Source organism: Brassica napus, chromosome C2 (assembly GCF_020379485.1).
Source record: "Brassica napus cultivar Da-Ae chromosome C2, Da-Ae, whole genome shotgun sequence".
NCBI classification, from domain to species: Eukaryota; Viridiplantae; Streptophyta; class Magnoliopsida; order Brassicales; family Brassicaceae; genus Brassica; species Brassica napus.
This window is the reverse complement of record NC_063445.1, coordinates 17,307,853-17,330,276: the sequence shown is the minus strand read 5'-3', so window position 1 is coordinate 17,330,276 and position 22,424 is coordinate 17,307,853. Positions and strand designations below refer to the sequence as shown.

General features: G+C 34.4%; 2 protein-coding genes across 2 annotated transcripts; both read left to right on the top strand.

The window, feature by feature from the left end:
* Positions 1-12,993: 12,993 nt before the first annotated feature.
* Positions 12,994-14,886, top strand: LOC106405533 (annexin D5). The gene is made up of 6 exons (XM_013846053.3): positions 12,994-13,382; positions 13,455-13,600; positions 13,814-14,032; positions 14,102-14,317; positions 14,397-14,486; positions 14,570-14,886. The coding sequence occupies exons 1-6, from the start codon at positions 13,307-13,309 to the stop codon at positions 14,771-14,773; spliced, it is 951 nt and encodes a 316-aa protein (XP_013701507.1). The 5' UTR covers positions 12,994-13,306; the 3' UTR covers positions 14,774-14,886.
* Positions 14,887-15,953: 1,067 nt separating this feature from the next.
* LOC106402655 (E3 ubiquitin protein ligase RIE1) lies at positions 15,954-17,977 on the top strand. The gene is made up of 5 exons (XM_013843432.3): positions 15,954-16,606; positions 16,948-17,064; positions 17,178-17,310; positions 17,404-17,562; positions 17,646-17,977. The coding sequence occupies exons 1-5, from the start codon at positions 16,122-16,124 to the stop codon at positions 17,805-17,807; spliced, it is 1,056 nt and encodes a 351-aa protein (XP_013698886.1). The 5' UTR covers positions 15,954-16,121; the 3' UTR covers positions 17,808-17,977.
* The last annotated feature ends 4,447 nt before the right edge of the window (positions 17,978-22,424 follow it).

The window sequence follows — 22,424 nt, the reverse complement described above, 5'->3', positions numbered from 1 at the left end:
GTCTGGAAGACTTCCTGGAAGTCGTCTAGCATTATATTTTAGACGACTAACAGGTAAGTCGTCCCATAAGTCTTCCAGATCTGAAAAACCTGTATATCAAATCCAGATCTGAAAAACCTGCATATAAAAAAACATTCAAATGGGTTAAAAACAGAGAAAATTAGTGGAAGATTAGATAAATCTACTTTTATAGAACACCCAAAAATACATATCTAAAATTAATAAATCTACCTTTAAATGAGTGAAAGATGAGTACCATCTGATTAAAAACCTGCAAAAAAGATAGATTAATAAGAAAAACATGAGATAAAACTGAAAAATTCATATAAAGTTTGGTGTTTTCAAGTCAAAGAGATTAGAGTGGGTTTGGAGAGTTTTAGTTTGGGAAAAAAGTAAGAACTTTATACACCAAGAAGTTACCAAATGAAGAAAAATCAGACATAAAAACTTACCAAAACGCTCATATCTATTATGAAAGGGAGACTTCGTCAGAAGACTTCCTGGAAGTCGTCTAGTGCATTATATTTTAGACGAGTAACAGGTAAGTCATCCCAAAAGTCTTCCAGATCTGAAAAACCTGCATATCAAATCCAGATCCGAAAAACCTACTTATCCAAAAACGTTCAAACGGCTTAAAAACAGAGAAAATGAGTGGAAGATTAGATAAATCTATTTTTATAGAACACACAAAAAAACATATCTAAAATTAATATATCTACCTTTAAATGAGTGGAAGATGAGTACCATCTGATTAAAAACCTGCAAAAAAAGATAGATTAGTAAGAAAAACATGAGACAAAACTGAAAAATTCATATAAAGTTTGGTGTTTTCAAGTCAGAAAATTAGAGAGAGGTTGAAGAGTTTTAGAATGATGAACATTACATTTTTGTTGCACGCATTTGAGAGGAGGAGAGAGAATGTGTAAATTTTTCTTTATATAGGGAGACAAAAAATCCAATTAGGTTAAATATTTTTGATTGAGACGACTTCCTAGACGACTTACTTGTAAGTCGCCCAGAAGACTTTAATATTTTTAACGGGAAATTAAAATATTTTTAGCGGGAAACTAAATAGAAGACTTCCCAGACGACTTACAAATAAGTCGTCTGGTTTAAATTATTTAAGCGGGAAAATAATTTTTTAAAAAAATTTTAGGCGGGAATATTTGGACGACTTACATGTAAGTCGTTTGTTTTAATTTCTTCACCAGAAGACTTCCATGGAAGTTGTCTAGACCCTAAACATAACCCCTAAACTTAATTAACTAACTAAACACTTCATAAAATCAAATTAAACTTCAAAAGTGTTTACTATACACAAAAATAAACAAGTATAGGTAAAAATTTAATTTTTCAAAAAAACATACAAGCTTTCCAAAATATAACCCTAAGAATACATACAATGCTACAACATATGTTGCCAAACCCTAGACCAAAGAATACCATGATTCACTACCTACACTCATCATCTATGTTGAAAATAATTCAATTTTTGTTATATTTTAATTTACATCACTTAAAACTGTTTATAATTACATGATTTTAATTTTTCGCTTATCAAAATATTTTTTTTAAAAATTTAAAAATTATTTTTAAGATCAGCCACACCAGAAGACTTACTTTGAAGTCGTCCAGACGACTTCCAACATCTCAGACGACTCAGACGACTTACTGGGGCTATATTCGTAAAAATGGCTTCTGTTTTTTTGTTTGGTCACAAGGGGCTGGACTGTAATTTCACAAGGCTTTTAGGTTAGTTTTGCATAGGCCTGGACGTTCGGGTCTTCGGGTCGGGTTCGGGCCGGTTTCTTTCGGGTCCGGGTCTTTTCGGGTCCTAAATATTTAGACCCAATAAGTACTTAGAAATTTTCGGTTCGGGTTTGGGTCGGTTCTTCTCGGGTCCGGGTCGGGTCCGGGACGGGTTGGGGTATTTAGGATCTGAAAAGGACATGATATACCCAATTCCATCAACTTTAGTTGAATATTTGTCATATATATCTAAAATTTTACAAAACAACTTAAATGAAACCATTAATAATTAAAATAAAACATTTTAAAACTCTAAATTTTACATTTTAAAGCTTTATATAACTTTAAAAATGTTAAAAAAATAAGAACAAATGTTGTTAACAAAAGATATTTCAACTAAATCATAAAATAATATATATAAAATAGAACACAAAAACATCATAGTTTTAGATATACATGTTTTTAAGTCGGATACAAATCGGTTCTTATCGGGTCGGGTCTATTCGGGTCGGTTCTTTTCGGGTCCGGGTCTATTCGGGTTCGTTCCTTTTCGGTTCCGGTTCTTTCGGGTAAAACAATTTAGACCCAAAAGATACTTGTAAATTTTCGGTCCGGTTCCGGGTCGGGTATTTTTGGGTCGGTTCCGGTTCGGGTCTTCTGGTCCAGGTTAAAATGCCCAGGCCTCGACTTTTGCATTTAATTCAAGTTTGGGTATAGGTTTGGGGTTAAAATCAAGTTGTGGGTTTGTTTTGGCAAATTTCCCTAAAATGTATTAACAATTAATGTTATATGACCAATTGGTATAAAAGTAATGGAAAAGTCTATCTTTATTCATAACATAGAGGTTCCTTATATAGGAGATTACACCGTCATAGATAAATGGAAAAATTACAAATCATAATCTCTTGGTTATGAGCCATCCACAATCTGGTTCATAACACTCCCCCTTGGATGCTATAACCTTTTAGAGCTTGTAATGTGCTTTAATGTTGTCTCATTAAAACCTTACCAGGAAAACTCAATTGGGACAAAACCATGGTGAAGGAAAAAGAGTATAACACACATTACTCCCCCTGATTTGGACATTACTGAAGGTCCCTTGGACCTCTCTAATTTTCTGCAACCCGTGGGTGATGAAGATCTTGGGCAGAATATGCTTCGTCCTCGAACATGATAGTTGGTTCTTCTTTACCATCGGCCATGCCACAATCTGATCGAACATATTGAGTCATCGACCTCAAATACACACACACGAAATCTTGGATGATGTTGCTGTGATATGCGTGTACCACCATGTGTAAAACATAACTTGTCTGAAAACAAATCAACAAAACCAAATAACCCCTCTTTGGGCTGGTTAGTATAAAATAAACCAAAATCAAAAGCTTCTTCATCGTCCTTCTTATGGACCAATCAGATCAGTGTCTAAAACAAGACTTCTGCATCGTCCATCTCAGGACTAAATGGACTTCTTTATCGTCCACCTTTGGACTGAATGGATCAGTGTCCAAAACAAGTGATCTCACGCCCATGTACTAGATAATGGGTGAGACTGGTCCATATTAAATCACTTGAGTATCTTTTTCTGTATATACTATTTGATGCACAAGGATTTTATTGTTAATGTACTCAAGCTGTAATCCCAAACAAAACTTTGTTTTCCAAGATCTTTCATCTCAAACTCTTTCTTGAGATATTCAACTGTTTGGGAAATTGTATCCAGAGGTTCCTAGGATATTCAGATCATATACTTTGATGATTATCAATATGTTTCTCGAGAACTTGCTGTACTTTCAGCTCAATACCCTCTAGTACTTTCATTATCCAGTAGACCATATAAATATGCAGTCACTACATCAACTTGATGCAAGTCTAATTTTTTCTCTTATATAGCCAGACTTATGAGAAATCTAAAAGTAGTTGCATCCACCACATGGGAGTATGTCTCCTCATAATCTATTACTGGTCTTTGTGAGAATCCTTGTGCAACATCAGCTTTATATCTCAGGATTTCTATTCCTCACAAGACCCATTTATATACACTGGTTTTAACATCATATGGCGTCTTAATCATATGGCCAAATACGCTTTTCTTCTTTAAACTATTTAACCCTACGTTTCCATTCAATCCAATCTGTTCTACGAGTGCGCACTCTTATACTGACGTGGGTTCATGATCCTCACTTATCTTCATAAATTCAAGTACTACCTTGTATGCAAATAAATCATCTTATGTCGACATTCCTTATTGGTTCCATTATGTTCCAGACATTATATAATCGATTGAGATTTATTATTAGCAGGACCTTTAATACTTTGCAGCTTGGCGTCCCAAGCTACATTGTTTGGTACATCTACCTTAGAGCCGGCCGGCCTTATCTCCATGTCTGGGATGGTTTCCTTAGTAACCTTGGATTTGGATTTTGATTATCATTCTGTACACCTTTCTTTTGTTTCCGAGGATTCTTATCTTTTGGAACCTATTTGGTCTACCACGTTTCATACGTTGTCTAGACTCTGTAGCAACTTGACTGTGTCTCTTCTTGGACATCAAATTCGTTGGTGCTTTACAAGCTGGTTTATATATGACTTAGTCATTCTTTTTCGGGTCAGAAAATGTGTCTGGCATTTGATTAGCTAGCTTTGTAAACTTATAATCTTTGGAGGTCTATTTCATATTCTTTAGTCCGAGGATCTTGCCAAGACATTGATGGTTGATTCCATTCTATTTCTTTTACCATTCTATTACCAGCTTTATTATTTTTCTCCTCCTGGTCTTAAAATAATCCGTGTACCTGGCCTCAAATATAATCACCCATAGTTGGCTCAAAGTACTTTATTATTGTGGGAGAATCATATCCAACATATATCTCCATCCTCCTTTTGAGGTCTCATCTTAGTTCTCTGTGGTGGAGCAATTAGTACATAGACAGCACATCCAAATGTCTTATGATGGGGTATGTCTGGCTCTTGACCCGTTAATAATTGTGATAGGGGATATCTATCCTCACTAAATGGTCTGATGCATATTAACTTAGGTGCATGTAAATTTCATGTGGCCCAAGCTGTGAATGAGAGTTTTGACCTCATAAGTTATGGTCTATCAATCAGCTATTTGCATTTTAAAAGATTTCGGCCAACCCGTTCTTGGTATGGACATGTATCACAGAATTGTCCACACTTACCCCCATGGACATACCATAATCATTTAAACGCTTGGGACATGTATTCACCAGTATTATCTAGACATATAGTCTTTATTATGAAAAAGGGGCTCGTAGCCGTTTTACTGGTGATGGCCTAATGAGTTTCCCTTTTGTACATGCTACACACGTGAGATTCTTTGGGATAACTCTTCTTATCTTTTAATGTGTGCCTTTTGAATATCAATTTTCGCATCATGTTTGGACTAGGATGGCCAATCCGGTCATGCCATAAAGTGTATATTTTCGCAGGCTTTTAGCCTCTATCATACTGATCTATGCATAGTCTAGGTCAGTAGAGAATGCATGTATAGTCTTTAGGATTTATTATGGCCTTGGGCGATTTTATACATATATCTGAAGGAACTCTTTGTTTCCTTCGCCCATTGTTTCAATATGGAAACAATTCATTCTTATATCTTTAAAACTCAATAGGCTGCTCTTGCTCTTAGAGCTGGGTGAATATAAGGCATCACTGATTTCTAGATGCATACCCTTAGGCAACAATATATTAGCCTAGCCATAATCTTCTTTCAGACTGACGATACCTGCTTTAGTACTTATATTGGCGTTTTTCGGTGTACTCATATAGAAAAATCATTCATTCATTTAATCTAAGCAGACAATGTAATAGAAATAAATTCAAGGAGATGAAAATCAGAGAAATCATACAAGCAAAGCAATCACACAAGCTTGATGTCGAAATCAGATTATCAACTTGATTCTTTTAGGCAATCATAAGTCTTATATTCCATAAGATCTTATTGATCATGTTCAAAATTATTTTCACCATCTTTATAGACCAAGTGGGTTTCAAGATTCTTCCCTTTCAGACTCTCTTTGATAGAGGTGACAAAAATGTTTGGGAGTCCTTCATATCTTAGCCCAATGGTTCCCCATTCCACATCTATGGCACACTGATTTGGTCGAGCTTTGTTGTTTAAAGGATATACCGTGGCCACTGTAGGAACCCGTTAAAAAGAAAAAAAAAAAGAATGGTCGAGTATCTTTGTGGTGGTCGAGTCGCGGGCGATAAGGATCGATCGAGAAGCTTTGAAGTACGAGGTGGGCGAAGAATTGATCGTGAGTGAACTATGAGTCGAATAAGTTGCTCGACCATAGTTAAAAGATGTCTTAGATTGATTAGAAGGACGTTTTGGAAGCATCACGTTTTTGGAAGCACGGCGGTTTAGAAGCTCGACGCTTTGGAAGAATGACGTTTCTTCAGCACGAAGTTTTCCGCGAAACTTCGTATCAGCGGAATATTATTTCAAAGACATTGGAAGCAGGACGGGAGTTAAGCAGGATGGGAAGCAAGCACGACTAGATCGAAGCACGTCGGGAAAACTCGAAATTAGACGAAAACCCTAATTTCGGTATTATGGAAGTTTTCGATGAAGCCGAAGGATCGGAAATATTTACGGCCAAGGTCAGAGTTCAGATTGGAGTTTATTAAAAACATTAAACTCATCTGAGCGGGAGCAGAAAAATATTCGGGATTAATCGCGGATCAGAAAAATATGCAGCCAGCCATGTGGAGCACGAGGTGCCGCCGCGCATGCATCCGGAGCCATGCAAAGCGACACACTGGCTGCCACCAACCTGAAGCTGATTGGTTGCTGTCTTCTATAAATATCCCACGAACCTAGCTCATTTAATCACATCCAGACCTGTCCAAACCACCTTAAAAACGTGAGAGAAAAGTAGAAAAAGAAAGCAAGTGATTCCGAGCTATTTCGAGAGTTTTAGAGAGTTTTTGAGGTCAGTTCCCTACTGAATTCGAGTCCGCGCCTAGGGAAGGTTCTGTCCAAATGAATCCATCCAGGACAGTCAGTTCCTTTGATGATCAATCGAAAGTGCTGTCCGGAGTTAGTTCAGGTCTACGGGTTCAGATCAGTCAAAGTTCTGCTCGATACTCCGCCGGGAAGTCCGAAGAACTGTCCATAAGCTAAAGGAGGTTCTGTACGAGTCCAGATCAGTCTGTCGAGGCCTGTCAGTTTCTTCATGGTGAAGCCAAGGTCTGTCGAAGTCGAGATCAGTTCTGTCCAGTCAAGTCAAGACGTCCCTTGGGTTTTGGCCAAGTCCTCTCCGATCAACCAGCTGCTTCTCGCCTAGAACACTGTGAGTTGGTTTGTTTGAGTTCCACTTGGAACTTAGGGAAGATCGAGTATTCATATAGAGTAGAATGCTCACACTGTTGCATGATAGAGTCCTTAGGGTTATTTATTAAACCGGACTCAGTTTAGCACGGGCTAGCTGAGATAAATTGAATTAAGACTAAGTTAATAACCGGACTAGGACTAAGATGACCGATTATATTTATTCATGAATCGGTATATTATGATGAATTATGACCTAGTTGAATTGGCTTAAGGATGATATGCATGTCTTGATTATTTATTACTTGGTTGATTAGTTATGATTTGGACATGCCTTAGGGATGTCCAAATGATTGCTGGTTGAGATTGTTGTTTGTGCAGGGATTATGTTAGGAGATTTTCGGCCATATAGGCTGATATCCCAGTTTGTATTGTTTAGTACTACGAGTCCTATGCCACATAGGTCGGGCTACTAGTACTGGTGGTTAATGTTCTAGACTCTTTAAAGTATTGTTTAGTTTTGGAAAAAGAGTCTTGTCTCTTAGTCTTTCCTAGAAATAGTGTGTGTTGCCGACAGCAGGTGCGAAACCCGCCCATGCTAGGCATGTTGAGGGGTGATTAGTGTTTCCTCACCCTCGTACCCAGCGGGTTCAAGGAAACCCCTTATTCGCTGGATCGGGAAGACTCAGACGAACGGGGTCATGTCCTATGACTGAGTATTACACGACGGTGTAATGTGGCAGTGACCCGAAGGACTGTGGGCTGTCGCGCGGTGACCCGAAGGACTGTGGGCCGCGGTCGGTTGAAATTTCCTTCTTCTGGCCTCTGTGGTAGGGAGATAGGATATTGCCGATAGAGAGGAGGAACACGAAGTCACCAGGGCCCAGGTTAGAGTGTTGTGTTAGTGTGTCGTAGAGGGTTATGGAACCCTCGAGTTAATGTAGCACCGATATACGGTGTTACGAGTAAGATCGAGTCATTGGTAGTTACTATCTTATTATTGTTGTGGTTGTGGTTGTTGATTGATTTGTTTGCAGGTTCTGATATTAAGTCCTAAGTCTGGTTTAGGCTTGGTGTGTATTTGGTTAGTGTAGGCCTGACGTTGGCATGTATGTGTTTGAGGGATTGCTTGTGAAGGGTGGTGGATATTAAAGCTATGCGGTATCATTGGTTGGCCGATCATGTTCTTGTCTGATTGTTGGTCGACCGGTTAATGATACTTGTATAGTCTAAGTGTCTAACACTACATGAGCACTGAACTCAAGCGTATATATGGTTAACTAGGAATTGGTTGTTGACTTTTTTTAATGCAGGTTCCCGTTACTTGAAGTTAGATCATGGCAGGAGGCCAACTCTAACTTAGTAACGGTTTGCTTAGCCTTAGCTTTTATTGCATGCTAGGGCTAGATTGATTGTTATTTTGGGTTGTCTGGGTTAGAGTCTAGGTTGCGGGTAGAGGCCGCCAGCTCACTGAGTAATATTAGATTACTCATCCACCTCTGTTGTCCTTTTTGCAGGTCGCTTAAGGTAAGGATGATCGGATAGCTTGGTGCTGGACGTTAGGGCCGCCGGAGTAGATTTTCATGCCTTTTGTAAACGGTATTGTGAATTGTGTTAAGTTGACTCGATTTGGCATTAGGCCGGGCCCAGTCTTGAATTATTCAAATGTATGAATATTTCTTGAATCAATAAAAGTAATTTTTTTATATGCGCTTCATGAGTACTCTGATATTTGACTAGTCCGGTCTAACACAACGTTAGGTCGTAGTACGGGTGGGAAAGCCTTAGGCCTCGATCTAACGAAAAATGCTAACTCTAGGTACGGGTTGCAAAGCCTTGTGCCTTGACGCAGAGGGAAGAGTTAGTGGATGAACTGGTCGAGGTCGTGGAGTAAATTTTGTGACTCTGACCGGATCATCCCTAACCCGTCACGTAGCACTTCCGGACCATGGTATTGGGTTGGACGGTCAGTCATGTTCTTGATTGATTGTTGGCTGGCCGGTTGGCTCATTCATCTCTAACCCTGGGTGTTGGGAGGTCGATCGGTCATGTTCTTGTTTGATTGTTGGCTGGTTGGTCGACCATATATCTAGGACGGTTCGGGAGTGTTACAGCCACTGCCTTAACCATGGCTCAAATTGGGTTGATACCCATGGCCTCTGCCATAGTGATTCCCACGGCGAAATGTGTTATAGTGGCCATGGCCACGTCCTTTCCACCCTCCACGGCCATGACCGTGTGGTCTATCATTATGGACGTGGTTACCTTTTTTTCTTTTCTTCTGCGGCCTTATTGGTATCAGGTAATGAGGTTAATCCAGGAGGTCTCAATTCACTGTTTCTCATCAGTAATCCATTATTTTGCCCAGCTAGCAATAGACTCATCCACGGACTTATAGTCCTGGATTATGGATTCTTCCAATCAAATAGGGCCTTTGGTAATAACACCGTTCTGCGGTGATCATATCTCGATTTTTAACTCTGTCCAAAGGTCTACAGGATTCTCTATAGTCAGATACTGATCTTTGAGACTCTTAATAAGATGATGGCTAATAATTAATATTGCCATGTATCAATCTTTCTCATTGGCATTATTGCCTTCTATGATACATTCACCAAGTTTTTTTGACTTTAGGATAATCTTTGTATCTAATGCCCACCGTAAAAAATTATCTCCAGAGAGATTTAGGGCAGCAAAATCCAGGTTGATTTTCGACATCTCAAATCATATATCACTCAATATTTAGGTATAATTTTCATGCGGCCTTACTCTTAAAAACAATCAATTCGGATTTCAATCTTGTGAGGACAATGAGACTATCAATCTTAAAGGCATTTAATCAATCAGTCAATTTCTAGCAAGTCTCAGCAAAACTATTTCTATGTGCTCATAATATTATGGTTTATCAAGACTAGCAAAAACGGATTCAATTAATCATGCAATTAGGGTTTAACAATCAATAGATTTTAGCAAGACTAGTAAAAAGATTTATTAATCACTCAATCAGTTTCAAGGCTGATTTTAGCAATACTAGAATATAGATTTCAAGAATGAATTTCAATGAATCAGTTTCAAGGCTGATTTTACCAATACTAGAATGTAGATTTCAAGCATGAATTTCAATGAATCAGTTTCAAGCCTGATTGGTATTTAGCATAAACCATGTGTAAATAATTTATCTAGTATCCGAATTTACCAAAGCTCAAAAAAATATAATCAGATCAATCAATTTAATCGAACTTAGCATACAATCTTAAACCTCAAGACATTAAATTTTATCATGAATCTATCAACCTAGCATACGGATTCTCAATTCTCAAAGACATCCAAATCAGATCAATATAACCTATCATCCAGATTATTTAGGGTTTCTATTTAAAACAGATCAGATTACAAAACTATCAATCCTAGCAGATGATATTAAACATCAAGAATCATGCAATCAGATCATTCAGATTTTAAACAAGTAAACTTCAATCAATCTATCAACCTATCGGATTATATAAACAAAGCAAGCTAGCAACCTATCGGATTCAATCAATGTTTTAACAGGCTGGTCGGTTTAAACAATTTTAAATCAGATGAACAATTAACCAAGCAGGATGAGAAAATAAATCTATCAATTTAACGGTCAAACAATTCTAGAAACATAACATCAGATTCAATCAGATTTAAAACCTCAATGATAAAAACCGAAAACAATTTTGATTTCAAAATATTTGATTAGGGTTTTAATATGTGATTTGATAATTATACTGTAATTAATTTTTATACATATATTATTTAGGGTTTATAGATATAGGGTTAGGGTTTATTGGATTTTAACTTGTAAAAACCGATTTGGGGTTTTAATCATGTAGGAACATGATTTAGGGTTTGGGGTATCGAACTTTTAAAGCTTCGATTTACTCAATTAGGATTTTTGATCTATTACCCTATGGTTTTGATTCATAAAGATTAGGGTTTTAGGGTTTCATTCTTTATCAATCAATCCATGTTCGATTATGGGTTCTTAGGTTTTAAATTACCTTTTAACCTTAGATGATTGTTGAATCGGACCACCAAAGGAGTTGAGCCGTGAGCTGGACACGAACGGGACGCGAGCTGGAATGGATCGAGTCGCTTCTATCGGGTCGCGGACGTCCTTTGTTGCTTGATCGGGAACGCCTTGATCGTCGGATGCGAGCTGTCTGATGCAATCGCGAACGAGGAATAGGTAATCAATATTTTCTTAATCCGTGTAATCAATATTAAAACTTCGTGATAGTAAAAAGAAACGGAGGAAGTATGTAACTTTTACAAAGTGAAGTTCATATTTTTGATTTGCATGTCAATTAATATACGCATATACGCCTGTTTGGTAAAGTAATCATTTGACTAATATATATTAAATGACATTATATACGTTATCTATTATTTTTCTATTTGACTTCAATTTGTTTAAATTTTAAACTCTTTAAGATTATATATATGAAAATATAAGCAAGCAATTGTTTAATAATATAACCGCATTTTAAAGGTGATATATCAAAATGTAATATCTTTTACCAACTTTTGGTCAAATATATTTTACCTCTTTAAGATGACAATATCTGGGTTTTGATTTCAGTATAACACTATATATACGGCAATTTGACCAATAAAACAGACATTACATCTTAACCAAGATCATCTAAGATAAACAAAAGATGATTTCAAAGGCAATTTTCGTATGCATATTCGTGTTCTCCTTCTTTGCTCTACATTAATGTATGCATAGGTTTCTTCATATCTTTATTTTATTTTTGTCATTGTCATGTCAGTGTTGTGTAAATGATGTGTGGTTTCAAATATAGGCAACCAAATGGAAGTTGGAGAAATAGAGAGCAAACTCGTTATTCCAAAATGTATCCATAGAAGATGTTCAGATCAAGGCTTTTTCCAAAGAGATTGTTGGTGCTGTATGAAAGATCGAACGCTCCCTTGTTTCAAAGAACAAAGCGATTGCGATTCAGATAGGCATTGTCCTCCTATACAATTAAGACTTTAGAAAATCAATGTAATATTATTATGTTTCCAAATCTATATAAATGCCATTGTCCAAACAATAAACCAATATAAATGCAACTAACAAACTATGATTTTAGCCTATTTGAAATCATGAAACATTTACGGTTCATTTGAGATGAATAAAGACAGTTTGTTCTAAAACGCGGCTGCCGTGACCGGCTTTGCGGAGTTTAAGGGATCGACGGCTCCCGGACGTTTCGATTTGGTCCAAATCGGTGAATTAGGCGGAGTTTAGAGGGTAAATTTTGATTGAAATGCAAAAAAATGAAGATAATATGAATAATATTTATGGCGGCCATGGACAGGGCCGGTCCTGAGATTTTAGGAGCATGTGGCTGTTTCTATGTAAAAAAAAATGTTTTACTATCCGGATATGAATCCGGACACTCCGTATATTCTATTTTCAGAGCGGATCCGGATCAGATCTTGGATCAAATCGGATCCCGGATAATAATTCCCAGCCCTACTTACCGCCACACCATGTTTATATCATCGTTATCTATTACAAAAACTTTAATTATATATACTAAAATAAAAAATAGACTCAAAATTAATCTCTTAGTAATTCCCGATTAAACCACAACTCTTACATTAGGTGCTATACCCAACCGGAGTGTAATAATAACGCCTAACGTGTTTTAGAACGAGGATCTCATATATAACCAAAAATTAAGTGAATCGATCAAAAAATTTATAAGCAAAATCAAATATATCTTTAAAATCTTCTTTTTGTTGTCCATACATATAAATTATAAAATGACTTGAAACTAATAACAATGAAATAATATATTAATTAAATATGAACTTATATATTTTATGAATATTTATACATGTGCAAGGGCATAGGAAAACTACCTAGTTACCTAATAAATATATAAGAAATATAACATAATATTATACTTTTACTCTTAACTTTAAAAAGTTTTGTGGGAAGTATATATCGAAGCATCCATCGTCACATTTAACTGAACGAAACAGAGAATTCAACTCCTGAAACCAAGGTCCAATGTCCATTTCCTTGGCATATTTGGCAAAACACATTTTCCATAAACTATTCAACATCCACAAATCACCACCACCACCAACAAACAAAATCCAAAACAAGATCAAGAAAATACAAAAGATAAAAAAAATCAAGAAATTAAGAAGAAGAAGAAAATCTTATAACTATCTTCTTTTGAATCTTATTGAAGACGAAAGAGAAAAATGGCAACAATGAAAATACCAATGACGGTACCTTCTCCTCGAGTCGATGCCGAGCAGCTCTTTAAGGCCTTCAAAGGTATTATCTTTAATGGTTATAAACAGGGTTTCTTGATCACATTTTAAATTATAATCTTGTGCAAATTTTCAGGAAGAGGTTGCGATGCTTCGGTAATAATCAACATCTTAGCTCACCGCAATGCAACGCAACGAGCTCTCATCGAACAAGAATACGAAACTAAGTTCTCAGACGACCTTCGAAAGCGTCTCCAATCTGAGCTTCACGGTCATCTCAAGGTAGGCCTTACAAGAAATGTTATTCATCAAGAAATATAGTTTAAACCATGCTCATTTTTGTATATGGATTAGATGCTGTTGTATCTAGATATTACATTCAAATATTATTCGGTTTTATTTTATAATAGCATCTGAAACTAGTTGAAAAGTAAAATATATAGTATATATTAATAATGAATTAATTATTATATAGATGCTTTTTCTTGGTTTCAGAAAGCCCTTCTTCTGTGGATGCCTGAAGCAGTAGAGCGAGACGCTTCAATACTGAAACAAGCACTGAGAGGAGCCGTGACTGATCACAAAGCGGTCGCTGAGATTATATGTACACGCTCTGGCTCTCAGCTTCGTCAGATCAAACAGGTTTACTTAAACACATTTGGTGTCAGAGTAGAACAAGACGTTGAATCTGAAGCTTCTGGCAATCACAAAAGAGTATGTGTTGATCTGATGAATCATTTTGACTGAGATTATGTTAGATGTTGACATGCATATATATAATAGGTTTTGCTCGCTTATTTGAACACTACACGGTATGAAGGACCAGAGATCGATGACAAGATCGTAGAGAATGACGCTAGGGTTCTCAAGAAGGCGGTTGCGAGGAAGCACAAGTCTGATGACCAGACGTTGATTCAGATTTTCACAGACCGAAGCAGGACTCACCTGGTCGCTCTTAGATCTACTTACCGTTCAATGTTCGGCAAAGAACTTGGAAAGGTAATAATAATAATCAAGAACCAGAAACTTGTTACTCAAGAAACCCTTTATAGTTTAAGACATTATTTGATCTTGATAGGCCATTAGGGATGAGACACGTGGGAACTTCGAGCATGTCCTTCTGACGATCTTACAGTGTGCTGAAAACTCTTCTTTCTATTTCGCAAAGGTAAACCTAATCTCTCATGTTTCTTGAACTATAAGAAACAGTATTTTTTAGATGTTAAAAGCATGACAAATATGAAACTGCAGGCGCTGAGAAAATCGATGAAAGGGTTAGGAACAGATGACACGGCGTTGATTAGAATGGTGGTGACAAGAGCAGAGGTTGATATGCATTACATCGTTTCAGAGTATCGCAAGAGATACAAGAAGACTTTGTACAATGCTGTTCAGTCTGATACAAGTGGTCACTACAAAACGTTTCTCCTCTCTCTTCTAGGCCCCAACGTTTGATATATCTCTATCTATATATGTACCCAAACTTTCACGTTGATTCTTGGCGTATTTTTATGTGTATATATCAAATAATTCTTGTAAGAATGTTGAAAGGAAAATATAATACGTTTAAATGTAAGTTTCTACCAAAAAAGGGCAGGTCCAACAAAGATCAACCAAGAACTTGAGAAGCTATGTTAACTACCGTAGCTCGAGATTACTTTCTAATTCTAGCCAGAGTCGAGTTTGTATATAGTCTGGTAAGTTTTCCATTGAGGTAAGGATGATAAGAGCTCGTTGAGTAGCTTACAAGTATACTCTTCCCAAGAGGTAATCGCGGCTGATATATTTGTCAAGTCAAGTGAATCCTTCCTATCCTCAGTGAAGCATGAATATCCAAAAGTTTTGGTTACAAGTCCATCCTCGTCTGGTAGGAAAACTGATTTCAAGGTATTGATAGTTTCTAACTGACGCTGGGACATAGCTTTCAGCTCTTCTAAACCTTGAGCTCAGAAGATTTCCAATGGCAGAGCTGAACAACCTCTTGTTCAAGGTTCAACAAATGGGAAAGAAAATAAAAAGGCTTTTGATTATTTATGAAGAAACTCATGTGAAGTCCGGGTGAGCAGCTCTCCTCCTTTAGCTATTTGTATTGACCCCATGAGTTGTTCAGAGGTATCTAGAGAAGGATCTTTGTCTTCTTGTACATCTAAACCAAGAAGATGCAACCTCGCAAAGCAGATATCAAAACGTAGGTTTTGATTAGCATCTTGATGATGACAGAACCAGTACATGTTAGCGGAAGCAGGTACATGGAGACAAAATTCAAGTGATGTGAACGACGGGAAGCAAGATTGGAATCTTCGTCATGGGATGAATCCCGGCTAAACCACATTGCAAGAGTTAATCTTTCTACATCTGTTACCTGTGAGCATCCCATCAGTTGTGAAAGTCATGTAAACAAACAAACAGAGTTTGAACCAAGCGGTTCAACAAGTGTGATTCATTGGGAAGTGTTGATAAATGTGTAAATTGAGATTTCACACTTGTTGAACCGCTTGGTTTAGAGTCTTTAGGGGAGATGAAAAAAACTCTAAACCAAGCGGTTCAACAAGTGTGAAATCTCAATTTTCTACCAACTAGTCCAATCGTTGACTATCCAAATCTCTCTAACTCTATGATCCAACACATTCGTTTAAAATCAATTAAACAATTAACAACACTTCCCAATGAATTGAATCACTGATTCACCAAATCATATTTTTTTTTTTTTTTTTTCAAAACAAAGCAGTGTTGACCTTCAGGTCCTAAAAGCTCATTTAGAGTGGTTGGGTACGAACAAAACAAACCCCAAGATTCACTTACCATGTCTTCTTCTCCACCTCAATCCCCTTCCTCTTCACCAACCATGTCCGATTCCACCTCACCTCTTCTCCGCTCCCGCCAATCTCCCCGCCGCCGCCAGCCCTTACTCGCGTCGCTCATAGGCCGAGCTTCGGGTCGGCGAGGAGCTTCGGTGGTTGTGAGAGAGACGGCTGCACAGGAGCTCGAAGACAGACGAGCCGATTGGGGCTACTCCAAACCCGTCGTGGCTCTCGATATGCTCTGGAACAGTGCCTTTGTGGTCGTCGCGGTGGTGATGCTTTTGATTTCAAAGGAGGAGGAGCCTAACGTCCCGGTTAGGGTTTGGATCTGTGGGTACGCGCTTCAGTGTCTTGTTCATGTGGTGCTTGTGTGGTTGGAGTTTAGGAAGAGGAGCATGCGCGCTGGGGATTTGGAAGCTGGGGAAGGCTCTGGTCGTGGACGTAGTCGTGATAGTGATGATGAAGATGGTGATGAGAGGATCCTCAGGTTAGCCACTCAATTCTACATTAGATGAATGCAAAAAAGTTTGATACTTTATGACATTTATCCAGACCCGACAATGCTTCTTGTCTTTCTTGTGTCATGATTATGTTGAAGAATGCTTTTTAGCTTCTGTAAGAATAAAAAAAAAAACATTAGTCTATAACTCTATATTGTCAAAGTTGTTTACTTTCCTTTTCATGGTTGGAAACTACAATGTTTTAGTTTATTCTGCAGTCGTGAAATTGATGGAAGCTAAGAGCAAGCAGTTTCCGTTATCTCAGTGTCTTTTGTTGTTCTTTAGTAAAATTATTTACTAATTGATTTTTCACCATCATATTTCTCAGCGCTAAGACTTGCGAATCAATGAACACCATTGTATCATTTGTCTGGTGGATTGTTGGCTTCTACTGGCTTGTATCTGGTGGTGAAATCCTTCTGGAAAATGCTTCGCATTTGTACTGGTATTGATTTAATCTTTTCAAAGTTTCTTTATGAAAAGTAAAAACTCTTTCACCTTCTTTTGATCTCATGTTTCCTTTGTTTAGCTGATTGGTAATGACTTAATGCTTTGCAGGTTGACTTTTGTTTTCCTGGCATTTGATGTGTTCTTCGCCGTCTTTTGCGTTGTGCTGGCATGCCTTATCGGAATCGCCCTATGTTGCTGCCTCCCTTGTATTATTGCTCTTCTTTATGCGGTTGCCGGGCAGGTACAGACTTGAACATCAACCCCCCTCAATCAAATATTGACTTTCCTCTGGAAGAAATGAGATAAATAAACAGCCCTTTGTGTGTGTTTTCAGGACGGTGCATCAGAAGCAGATCTTAGCATCCTTCCCAAGTACAAGTTTCAGATGATGAACAATGGAGAAAAGCAAAGTGACGGTGGAGGGAAAATGATACCCATGGAGGCAGGCACTGACTATTCAGGAAACGAACGAGTCCTTTTGGCAGAAGATGCTGTAAGTTGTTATTTTAGAAAGTTATCTCGTGAAACTTGTTTTCAGAGCTTTCCTTTAATGGGGGTTTTTTTGTTTGTTTGTAGGACTGTTGTATATGTCTGAGTTCGTATGAAGATGGAACAGAGCTGGTGACACTTCCTTGCAACCACCACTTTCATTCGACGTGTATTGTGAAATGGCTGAAAATGAATGCGACATGTCCATTGTGTAAGTTCAATATTGTCGAAGGTAGTGAACAAGACTGAAGTAGAAGAGAGTGACTGTCTCATCTATTTAAATTCTCTTTGATCCGTGTTTTTTTTGGTATAGATTAGAGACACAGAAAAATGATTCTTGTCATGTGTAAGTTGTAAAATAAATGTAACTTTGTTGTCTATCCCTTCATTTATCAAATATATATATATGTTTATGCCCAGTGAAACATTAGTTAGGTTTTACATTTAAAAAAAAAAAAATTAATAAGATAACCGTATAACCTCTCCATTCTAAAAGTTAAATTTATTGTTTTTATTAAATTGTTTATATCTATACTATTAAAACAGGATCCTATTGTCTTTTTTATTTTAGTCTGCCATTTCTTTATTAACATTGCATGTTTCATTAAAGGCAATCAAGTAATATTAATAACACATCTATATTGGGCCATTATTTTCGGATCCAGCCCACTATCCACATTAGATCTCTCTTGGGCCATTTGGGCCGATTAAGAAATCAGATCTAATTCTCACATTTTTTTTCCTTTGGGCCATTGAGTCCAAGTTCAAATAATTTTTTTTTTCAACCATTCTTAATTAATTTTTTTCTTTTCTTAATATAATTTAAGCATTCTTAAAAAAAATTGATTTTTTCATTGAAAAGTATAAATCTTTATTAAAAGTATATAATTATTTTTATTAAATATATTAACCACATAATAAAATTAATTCATCAGAGTTATACCAACTTAATTCATTAAAAAAATAAAGTTTAATTTTTTAAACATAAATAGTCATTTAAAATGAAACACGATAAAGAAAGATAAAAAGTTTAAGTCTTTTATAAAATAAAACATAAATATATGAAATATGACGCTAAATATTTGTCAATTGAAAAAAAAAAAAATAAACCCGCGCTTTGAAAGCGCGGATCAAAATCTAGTATACTATTAAAACATGATCATTTGCTGTCAAAAAAAAAAAAAAAAAAAAAAAAAAAATTAAAACATGATCATTTCTGTTTTTTCTCTTTTTTAATGGAAAATTAATTTACCTAAAATATCTTATTTTCTAAAGGAATTTTAACTCTCAATAATGATATTTTAATCTTTTGGTTTTGGTCTATACAAGCTAGATTTTTAATCCGGATTTTCAAAACATGGAATATTTTACGTTGTGAAAATCAAGTAAACACGTATCAATTGTTTTGCTAGAGACATTGCTCATTTTTACACATTAGAAAAGCACACCTGAGTACACTTCCCCCTTTACACTTGGCTTACCCATTTGTAACACTAAAAACATTTATATTATTAAAACTGAAATACAAATAGAACTAACCTTTTTTTTCAATAAGTTATTATATTAATTATCATTCCATTTTTAACTCAATTTAACAGCTTCATTAATAATATTATCTTAATGATACATAACATCATTAATTATATTACAATAATAATAATATTGCAGATTGTTATTTATTAGATAATCAACATTAAATTTATACTAATTATAAAAATCAAAATGTAAAATAACCAGATTTTGCATATAGTTAAAAGTTCGGTTTATTCTGTTTTACTATTGTTTATCTTACTTTCAATAGGTGAAAAGCTACATAGCCAAACACATAATTCAAAGATATAGTTTATATGAACAAATTAATAACTTAAATCAAAATAATAAAAATGTATTACATATATTGCCACTTTATTTTCCACACCATATAACTATTTTACTAAATAAAACACTCTCTCTATTTCACTTAATTTAGCTAAACACATGGAAAGAAGTTTTTTTTTAAACAAAATCAGTAGGCATGGACATTCGGCTACCCATTTAGGTACCGGTTATTTCTTTTGGATATCGGATTTTTTTTGGGTTTTGAAATTAGGCATCACTTGGATATTATAAAATTATATGTGGATTTCGATTTGGGCCCTCTAGGGTTTTAGGTGGTTCGGTTCTGATATATATGAACCTAAAAATATCTAAATAACAAATGTATCTGAAATGGGTTTGGAATATTTGTACCAAAAATAACTATATTACCCGATTCAGATCCGAATACAATTAATTATATGGCGAGTTGGCGACACATCTAAAACATGTAGCACTAATCATGCAAAATATATATAAATTTATAAAAACGTAAGAATCAATAGCGGGTCAATCTCTAGTACACATTAAGTTTAAACACTAAACAAACAACAAAAAACCACCTTCATAAGAAAATTGAGTAAAAATAGTTGGATGTACATTGATTTTCAACATACATTATTTTTTTCTTTATATGTTGAATAGAAAAATATATGTTAGAAGAATATCTCCCATTTTTGAAGATTTAATTCTTGTTTAATTATTATTGTTTGAAAGATGTGAAAATCATTGAGTAAATTGAAAATTAAGGATATTATTATCCTTAAATAAATTCATATCGTAAATATAATTATGAAAAAGGAATTATTAATTGTGTTATCATTTCAATAGTTAAAATCTCTACATAATCTAGTTACTATTCAATTTATTATATTAAAACTGAATATTGTATATTTTATTTCTATGAAAAAAATTGTTCTCATATTTTTTTTGGTGAAAATCTCCTAATAATAGGATTTGTTATAATGGGTATATCTCTTTCTGACAATGTTTTAAAATAGGTCAAAATAGATTCATTCTTAAGTTTATTTCTCGGTATATGATTTAGCAATATTTTTTAACTTATAAAACTATAACTTTGTATATGTGTTTCAATATTGTTTTGTCAAATTTACATATTTCTACTAAACCATTATATATGATAGATTTAAATTTATCTGTTCTTATATATTATTGTAAATATATGTTTCATCATTATTATTTTTAATTATAACATAATGATTCATTGCAATAGATTAAATTATTAAGTTAATATAATATTCATATTAGATATCATAATTCTTATTTATAAAATTCAAAAATTTGTATATCATATCTTAAATATTCATATAGATTTATTCATTCATCAATATAATTTGTTAGTTTTTCAAAATTCATATATAGTATTATAATTCATATAAATAAGTAAATAAATTATTTTATAAATCATTATATGTTATATTCTATATAAATTAATATCATGAAATTGAATAATATATCATATTCATTTCATTTGAAAAATTATTATATTTGTTTTCAGTTTCATATTATTTTCTTATGTGGATTCAGAAAATTTCATTTTCAATCGTTAATCAAAATTTTATTATTAAAGAGATTGAAATAGATTTATACTTTTATTTCAATTATTTATTTCATCATTAAATTTATAATTTCATTCATTATAAATATTAAATTCATAAAATTTCATATTATTAATTAAATATGTGTTACAATCATAAGTTATTATTTCAGTTTCAACTAATTTATTATTTTCTATTTTTCATTTTTCATTTCATATAACATAAAATTACATATAAGCATTAATTATATTTCTTAAAGTATTAAATTTCCATTTATTTTACTCTTCATCACATATTTATTAAGTTTAATATTAAAATTTTCTATAAATTAACAATTTTATCTGTATTATCATCATGGGTATTGATATTTATTTTGTGTATAATAGCATAGGATTTCAAACGTTCATCAATTTCTAATTTGGGAATTTATACCATATTTCATATTTATTCATTCTAAATAAGGATATGTAATTTATTCAATCAAGATTTAATTATACATAATCATATTATTAATTTTCAAACATTTTTTATAACGAGTAGGAAATTATCACATTTTCATTACTAATGTTTAAATTGAAAACATTTTGAAAAATTTATATTGTCATATTAATTTCATATTTAATTTTTGTTTGAATTAATATTAATTTCACAAATAAAAAAACAATTATTAATTTCATAAATAATTCATTCTAAATTCATTTATATTTAAAAGAAATTTTATATGAAAATTATTATGATTTCATAATTATTTCATTCCATGATTTATTCATTCACCATATCATTCGTTATAAAATCAAATATTCTTTAAAAATTTTCGTTTCACAATTTATGCAATTCATTCATATTTTCTTTATGTAGTATTCAATTGTTGATATAATGCAATGAATTTTATATAATTATTTGTGTAAAATATTCATATTTCAGCGATTTATCCTCGTACATATATATTTTTTAACGATAAAATATCCATTTTATTACTCAAGATTAAAGTGGTCTGGATAATTACACCGAAATAGAACAACCAACAAAACAAAAAATCCTATAAAAAGATTGAGTGGTTCTAGTTAAGTGATCTGCAGTTCCATTTTATCCCCTATGAGTATAGAATACATGAAATCTAGAAATCTTCTATTCAGTTCTTGTATTTCCTTCAACTCCGTCGAGAAATTTGCCCATCCTGAGGTTCCCCTAATATCGCTATCAAGTTTTTGTTGTCTCTCCCAAAGTGCTGATATGTCGAATGATGCAACATGTTTCCTATTGCATGCTTCCAACTTTTTATGCAATATGGATTCTCTGAATCTTTAATTTCTTATACCCATAAGCTATGCCCTTCCATTGTTATATTTCCACATCCATCTACATCCACTAAAGATCGATGTAGAGGTTCAAGAACCATCTATTAAACATATAATTTCTAAGCGTAAAACTTGAGATGTTGTTATTTGTGTTC